Here is an 8,708-nt window from a genome sequence, read left to right as displayed (position 1 = left end):
GTCATTGTTGTTTGGCGGGTCCGGGCTGGGGATTCAAACCTGCCACCTTAGGTGTACGTGGCTGGCGCCTTAGCCGGTTGAGCTATAGGCGCCGAGCCAGGAGCTCAATCTCTTAACTGTTGTCTTGTGCTGGTCGCATTGGGGAGCTGGCTGAAGAATATAGTTCCTTTATAGGAGGTTAACCAGGCCAGTGACGTGGCTGCAACCTCTACATCTCTTCACATTGTTCACACGGGGTTTATAATCTGTGATAAATTTATACACACACAGGTCATTACAAAAAATTTGAGATACACACACACACAAATCAAGAAACATAAAATCCAAGTGTACAGAAACAAATGAAACCCTCCCAGCAACACCAATAAGCCAACCAAGTTGAAACTTGCATGAGTGAATCAGAAAGGATGCTGTCACCTGTGTTTCTTGGAAGTGAAATAATGGACCATAGCACAGTCTGTCTCAAAACTTTCCTAGTTACCTATGTATTTTTTTAAGCTATAGCATCTCCAGGGCAAGAAGTTCCATATATATATTTCTTTTCCACCAAGGACAGAGACAGGGGCAGGAACTTCTAATAGTGAACAATTAAATTCAATGAATAATTAAACTGTCTTCATTCAAAAGTGTCATCACTTCAGTGTAAGACCAGTCACTCCCATGGAGAGTCCCAGTCACTCACAATTAAGATCAGCCTAAATCTACCCTCCCATGAAAAATCCTCATCACTACAGGCTATTTCTAGAACAACTTTACTCACAATATGCAATGACCTGGCTTCCTCATCCACATACCAAAAAGCAAGACTTTCTAGAAGGAGCACAACCAGAAATTCTCACCGTGCACTTACTAATAGGAGTCTACCCAATCACCAGGTAAAGTCAAGTTTAGATGACCAAGAGTACCCATGGGGAAACAAGGAAGCTGTAATAAATAGGACAGCCTGAGAGGCCAGTGCTGTCTGTGTAGGGCTAGGACAGTCCCACATCTGGCCTTAGCAGCTGCAACAGATACCTACAGGGTTTCCCTATCTGCCCTGCATACACTCTTTTTGGGAACTGCTTCTTTCCAACTCTAAGGAGTCTCATTTCCTGTGTTTCAGGTGATCCAAATTAAGACTCCTACCATGGACTCAATGAACTCAGAGAACAGCAGAGGGCTAGACTCCTTTTTTAGGGCCTGTCAGGGACACGAGGAGATCACCAGGGATGAGGACCACGCACACCTACAATTGGAGGGCCATCTTTTCCACTTGGTCAGCATCAGGCCAACAAAAGAAAGCAAGCCTAGAGGGGGCAAAAGTGACAGACTTTAGCCACACCACCTGAGAGCACCCTGATTCTCATGAGCTCAGCCTCATACAAGAACAACCTGCCTCAACATTTTATGCCCTTCAACCAACAATGTCCCCCGTTCTCTCTCTTTTTTTTTTTTTTTGGCTAAATCTAGACCAAATTGGGTTTCTGTCACTGGCAACCCGGAGTTTGGGAGAAAGGCTAAACATATGCAGTCAAGGTTCAAGTTCTTTCTTTAATATCCCATGATGAATCACCTTCTCCCTGAATCTTAGAGTTTTTAGGGTTCCACTTCAAATGAAAGAATACTAAAATACCCACCACCCCCAAGAGAAATTAAAAAAATTCTTCGCACCAGAAAACCCATCAGGGCTCATCTGTCAAGCAAGACCTAGGAGAAAAAGAGCACAGAAAAGAGGAAACAGCAAATGGGTAACTGGAGGGGGCACTGCCCTCCATACAGCTATGCAACCAGTACTGGTAAGAACAATTATCTCCATAGTAGCACAGCATAATGAAAAAGCTTCCAAAATTGTTCTTAAAGTATATTCTAATTCCCTATCAACATTAAAAAAAAAACCCACAACCTATACACACAACGCAGAGTACCCAAACTAAAGGAACTCTAGGTAAACAAACTATTTACAGACTTAGGAGCCTAATTGTTCCTGCTATTTTGGGGCAACAGTTTAGTTTTCCTTTTACAGCTGTCCTGGGATCTATGCCACAGGCCTGTTTACTGAAGGAAATCCTGAGTATCAATTTTTTTTTTTTTTGAGACAGAGCCTCAAGCTGTCCTCCTGGGTAGAGTGCCATGGCATCACAGCTCACAGCAACCTCCAACTCCAGGGCTCAAGCGAGTCTCCTACCTCAGCCTCCGCTACAACACTCGGCTATTTTTTTTTTTTTTTGGTTGCAGCCATCATTGTTTGGCGGGCCCGGGCTGGAATCGAACCCTCCACCTTAGGTGTATGTAGCTGGCGCCAAGCCCTGAGTATCAAATTCTATGGAGCAGGTTAAGAAAAATCTCCTTCAGTAGGGGCCTAAAGTAATTAAAGGGTAGAGAGTAATCCAACAAATGGTATTCTAATGATGTTCTTCCATCAACAATGGGGAAAAGATAATACTAGAACATAAACCAGGCGTCCTCAAACTGCGGCCCACCTAGGACATTTATCCAGCCCGCCGGGTGTTTTTGCTGCCACTGCCTGTCCTGCTTAGCAGCTGACTCGTCCTGGGGCCCGCAGTCTGGCCCTCCAACGGTCTGAGGGACAGTGAACTGGTCCCCTGTTTAAAAAGTTTGAGGACCCCTGACATAAACAATGTGAACAGCTAAACATTTAGAATACCAATCCTCAACCTGAGGGCTACAGACTCCTGAGAATCTGATGAAACCTAGGAAGTCTTCCCCAGACAAAATGCATATACCACATATAGTATTGCATATAACTTCAAGGGGTTCATTAAAGTTGCTCTCCACATCCAGTCTCCAGGTTAAATACTCCTGACTTATATATTTTTTTTATTGAGACAGAGTCTCACTTTCACTCACGGAGGAGTACCATGGCATCATGGCTTACAGCAACCTCAAACTCTTGGACTCAAGTGATTCTCTTGCCTCAGCCCCCCAAGTAGCTGGAACTACAAGTGGCTGCCACAGTGTCTGGCTATTTTTAGAGACAAGGTCTCACTCTGGTTCAGGCTGGTCTCGAACCTATGAGCTCAAGCGATCTACCCACCTCAGCCTCCCAGAGTACTAGTATGACAGGAGTGAGCCAACACTCCTGGCCTCTGACTTAGAATTTTTTTTTAAATAGCATTACATGAGCATCATGATAAATCCCCAAGAAATTCAAAGGACTAATAACAGCATGTAGGAAAATTCTAAAACTTCCAACTCTAAAATCCCATGCTAGATCAAGAATGAACAAAAAAGAAATAAAAATTTACCGTCACTTTGTGCATTTATGGAGTATAAGAAAACTTGGTTTTTTGTAACTTAGCTCCATTTATGACATCTCCCTTACCTTGTTTGACCATTTGTATGCTTGAAGGAGTTGACTATAGAGAGGAGTTTTGTCCTGCACAGGATCCAGGCTTAACAGACCACTGTTATGAAGCGGATGGTTCTCAGATGGCTTGCCTACCAAATTGCTCAGACGTTCCAGCTCACTGAAAAGTAAATAGATAAAGCAAATAAACCTGAGTCCACTTAACCTTCATTGTGAAACCAGCCACCATGGTCAGAGTGCTCTTCAAACTATCCTTCAGAAGTCCCTTAAGAAGTAACACTTTTTGAAAGGTAAAAAAAATGAGAGACATTAAAACACAAACACACACTCCTAACGGGGATCTTAATTTAAAACTGACTTTCCTACTGCCACTGCAAAGGAGAAAAAAAGGTAGGGGCACTACATTCAATAAGACTCCTAAAATCAGAATTTTACAACTCATTAGGTCAGGTGGGAAGACCTTTCTGGAATTTTGAAGTGTAGTATTACGCTACTCTTGCTATGGATTTTCAGACCCATGTACAGATCATTAAGTTTAGTAGAACAGCAAGTACCTGAATAAACGATGATTATTTATCATTCACATAGGGATAGATTTGTACATGATGCTTCACAGATGGTAAAACTTAACAAAACAAAGAGATAAAATAAACAAATAGAATGGGAAGACACAACCGAGGGGGCTGTGTCAAACAAACACATTTCAGTCTGCAGGAAAACCCTGGAGAAGCTTGGGAAAGTGAGCCAACAACAACACATTCCAGGAGCACATTCGGAGGGGCCAGTCCCAAACTGCCAACAAAAGGCTCTCTCAAACAGCTTCTCGTGCCACATCCATTTTGGAATCTTCAGCCACCTCTTCTTGCCACTTCTGTACAAAGCTTTAAGAAGGAAAGGAATAACATCAAGATTCTTACAGTTTCTAAAATAGCGAACGGTTGTAACATCTTGAACGTTACAAAGGGAAGCAAGTTAGAAAATGGAAATGGAAACTAGGAAAGAACCACCAGTGCATTTCCTCAAACAGGGAAAGTATTAACCGGTGCTTTGTGCTGTGCCAGAGAACAGCAAGTGGATGTGGGAGTTGAGGGGTGTGTAATTTATGGCAACTACTTAGGGGGAAAACAAAAAGGCACCCATGATTTGGCCACCACCTCCTCCTCCATCCTGCCTCCTCTTTCCATCTGGTTACTAAAGAGACCAAGTTAAAAAAATAAAATAAAATCCCACAAGTCCAGAAATCACAGGATGATTAACTCACCAAATGCCTTCCTCTACTAAGGTCAGTTTTGAGAAGTAAAAGGCAAACGTCCTGAAATCCTAAACTTTCATGGGAAGGAATGACTCTCTTAGGAAGGGAAGGCAAGTTCAGGACCTCACGCTAAACAATCAAGAAGTGTCTACCATGTGTCTGGCATTTTACAAGCGTCCTCTCAATTCTCACACTTATAAGGTATAAGTAAAGAAGAGGACCTAAGAAAGAGAAGGAAATGTACAGTCCTTAACTCTAAAGGACCTGCAAGTTGAGAATGGGGGTGGCAGTTAAGCATAAGTGATTAAACTGGTTAAGAAATTAGACATTAAGTCTCTGTTGGGGAAGGAACTGAACAGCTGTGAGGTGGGGAGTCAGGATATGGATCAGGTGGCTTTGAAGAGGGTAGGGGAAGGGGGAAAAATAGATCAAGACCTATTTTGTCGTGTTTGGGGGTAGATGGCGGTGGAAGTCCAGGTTAAGAGGCTATGTATGCCGCTAATCCAATCGGTGCACGTATTTTTGGGTTTGGGGCAGGGCTGATAAGCTCCTGTTTGGACTATCAGCGCCTCCTGATCAGATATGATGGGGCACAGAGTGCCTACAGGTGAGGAACCTGCCAAGCTCAGAGGAGCAGTGGAAGTTTATGGGAAGAGCCTCCCAGTCAAGAATGGGACGACCACAGAAAGGGTAGAGGACGGAGGGAGACAGCTCGGACTAGGAGGCCAAGAGAAGGGAGACAGGGGATGGGAGGATGAGGGGATGGGAACAGGGAAGAGGTGTCCCTGGGGGGCAGGTAGAGGACTGGAGAGGACGGGGAACAAGGGAAATGGAGAAGAGCTCCCGACTCGAGCGGGGTCGGCGCAGGGTCGGTCACCGACCCCGGCCCTTTCAGCCGGTACCTACTTGAGGTCCCGGTTGACCGAATGCAAGTTGTCCTGGAAGTGCGCAATAAAGGCCTTCTCTCGGCCCTCCAGCGTCTCCTTGTTCCGCATGCCATCCTTCAGGCAGTCGAACACCCTGCTCACGCTGGAGCGCAGCGCCTGGATGGCACTGATGGCCTGGGCAAAGGCCTCCAGGTTCACCCCGACGCTTAGCACGTCCGCCATATTGCCGCCGCCACAGCGAGCTCTCCACAGCCGGCTTCCCGAGCAAAAGCCGCGCGCTCTGATGACGTGTGCTCCGAAGGCCTCTGGGAATTGTAGTTCGCACGGGACGGGGCGGCCAGGTGGCTTGGGTGGGCACGTCTCAAGAAGGGCTTCCACTTTAACCCAGCGAGTGGAGAGGAAAGTGACTGTCTCGATTTGGGGAAGTTAGGCGCTCTTAGTTCTGTTAATGGCGACAAGGAAATACAGAAAGTTCCCACATTTCCCCAAACTTGCACTTTTGGGAGTCATATGGAAAAGAATTGCTCAGAGCGATAAAAGTGCATTCACAGAGTAAAAGATTGTAACCCATTGGATATTGCATCCTTGTTCATAAATTGGGGAGAAGGGAAAGTTCTTCCCTGCAGTAGAATCCCAACTGATAGATGTAGAAGGAATGATGGAATTAGAACACTGCCATTTGGCAACCATTAGAATAATTGATTCAGGTAGGAAATCAATGAATGCTACTAGTGTGTGAAAGTGTGAGAATAACAGGATATTTATGTAGTCTCAAAGTATCGTCCCCCAAGATGCGTATTAATTAAGAAGAGAAAAATAATGATCCAGCAATTCCACTTCTGGGCACATACCCAAAAGAAGTAAAAGCAGGGACTCAACGAGATTTTTGCACTGGTGTTCATAACATCCTTATTCACCAAATAGCCTAAAGGTAAGAGCAACTCAAGTGTCTATCAAGTGATGGATAGATAAGCCAAATGTGATATATACATACAATAGAATCTCAGCCTTAAGAAGGAGGGGAATTATGACATATCTACAGCATCAATTAACCTTAAAGACATTACACAAAATGAAATAAGCCAATCACCAAAAGGCAAATATCGCATGACTCTATTTACATAAGGTACTTAGAGTAGTCAGAATCTTAGAGACATAAAGTAGAACGGTGGCTGCCAGGGGCTGATTTTCAGTGAAGTCCACACCTCTTAAGAGAACAACTTAGAAGCATAGGAGGAAGAGAAGGTTTGGGATTTAAATAAAACCAACAAAATGTTGGACAAGTCTGGCTTAACAGAAGCTTGAGACATCTTTGTCTCTATATCCCTGTCCACCATGGGCAGGTTTCTGAAGCCTTGTTATCTTCATTATACAAGGGAACCTGCCCACGTCCTCATTGTTTTTCCTTGGAGGAGCTAGGTGTGCTTAGCTTGGAGCAAAGAAGACAGGTCGTGGCGGTGACCTTCAATTAACCTAACATCAACCTGGGAGAAGAGTCTTTCTGGGTTATCTAGTGGAAAGAACAAAACCAGTTGTAAACAAGCTGTAGGGAGGAAAATTTTAGCCCAATATTACAAAGGACTTCACTGAGTACAGACTTGGAAAAATTTTGTGGATGGGTGGCGGTGATGATTATGCAACAAGGTGAAAATACTTAGTGCCACAAAACTGAACACTTAAAATGGTAAATTTTATGTTACATATATTTTACCACAATTTTTTAAAAATTACGTAATGTATATACAAGGGAAAGTGGACAATAACTTAACACATTGCGGACTGGTCACAGGTTAGCCAGTAATATGGATAATTTCTGCATAAAATTGAGGGTCGACAATGTGTTAACTAACACAGCAGATGTTCCCCGATTCATTTCTCCCAGTCTCAATGCCCAGTTGTCCCAAACTCAGAATTTCATTCTTTTCCCCTTCTCATCTCTCAGCTGCTTATAATATAGAATCGCTTAGTGCCTCTAACATTCGAACACATTGTTGACCAGCAATTTTACACAGAAACTTCTCATGTTACTGGATAACTCGTGACCAGTTAGCAACCTGGTGGATACCAGTTTAACCAGGAAATTAAGGTAAGCATCACCAGCAATGGGACACATCTGTGCCTCCTGACACGCTCCACGAGAGAGAGCACAACATGACTTCCGTGATAGGCCTGCCAAAAATACATCACCTGAATCTAATCAGGACATCACTCAGACTCAGACTGAAAGACATTGACAAAATAACTGCCTTATACTTTTAAAAATGTCTGTGTCATGAAAGACAAAAAAGGCTGAGAATCTGTTCCAGACTAAAGAAGATGATAAGAGATGTGACATCCGAATGCGGTGTGTGATCTGAGATTGTCATTTGCTGACTTGATTGGGGCAATTGGTGAAATGTGAGTGAAGTCTTTGGATTAGTTCACAGTATTTTGTCAGTGATAATTTTGTGATTTTGTGCATTGTGGTTATGGAAGAGGGTATCCTTGTTTCGGAGAAATATACCTCAAAGGATGAAAGAGCATTGTAATCTCTTTATGAAAAAAATAATATGAGTATATTTATTTAGAGAGAAAAGAATAAAACAAATGTGGCAAAGTATTAACAATCATGGCATCTTGGTGAATGGTATATAGGAATTCTTTGTACTATTCTTGCAACTTTAAGTATGCCATTATTTCAAAAGAAATTGTTTTAAATGATCATCTGTAAGGGGTAGGAAAAATATAAACATAATTTATATGATAAGAAAAAAATCTTCAGTAATATCAGGCTTCGCTGGTGAGGATTTTTTTTTTTTTTTGGTAGAGTGCTATGTCATCATAGCTCACAGCAACCTCAAACTCTTGGGCTCAAGCAATCCCCTTGCCTCAGCCTCTCAAGTAGCTGGGACTCCAGGTGCCCACCACAACAGCCCGCTAGTTTTTCTATATTTAGTAAATATAGGTTCTTGCTTTTGCTCAGGCTGGTCTCGAACTCCTGAGCTCAAGTGATCCACTTGCCTTGGCCTCACAGAGTGCCAGGATTACAGTGAGGCCACCACACCCAGCCCCACTGATGAGGATTTTGAAATTGTGTAGTTCACCTCAGTCCCACTTCCTTAATAATTCCCCACTTCCTCCCAATCCTGTAGTTCTGCAAATGTAAAGATAAATTCTGCCCAAAATCTGGGCCCCATGAAAAATTACCTATGGGGTACACTACTCTGGTGATGGGTACAACAAAAGCTCAGACCCTCCACTATACAATACTGTACTGTACAAT

General features: G+C 43.3%; 1 protein-coding gene across 1 annotated transcript in view; it reads right to left on the bottom strand.

Annotated features, from left to right (window-relative positions):
* MED27 (mediator complex subunit 27) overlaps positions 1–5,706 on the bottom strand; it is an 80,743-nt gene extending 75,037 nt beyond the window's left edge. Inside the window, exons 1-2 of the mRNA XM_023516148.1 lie at positions 5,466–5,706; positions 3,323–3,467 (exon numbers count right to left, since the gene is read on the bottom strand). Coding sequence (XP_023371916.1) covers positions 3,323–3,467; positions 5,466–5,668 — 348 coding nt within the window. The 5' untranslated portion in view covers positions 5,669–5,706. The remainder of the gene's footprint in view (positions 1–3,322; positions 3,468–5,465) is intronic.
* Between the last annotated feature and the right edge of the window lie 3,002 nt (positions 5,707–8,708).

Source organism: Otolemur garnettii, unplaced genomic scaffold (genome assembly GCF_000181295.1).
Source record: "Otolemur garnettii isolate 467f Iridium unplaced genomic scaffold, OtoGar3 scaffold00087, whole genome shotgun sequence".
NCBI lineage: Eukaryota > Metazoa > Chordata > Mammalia > Primates > Galagidae > Otolemur > Otolemur garnettii.
This window is presented reverse-complemented; position numbering and strand designations above follow the sequence as displayed.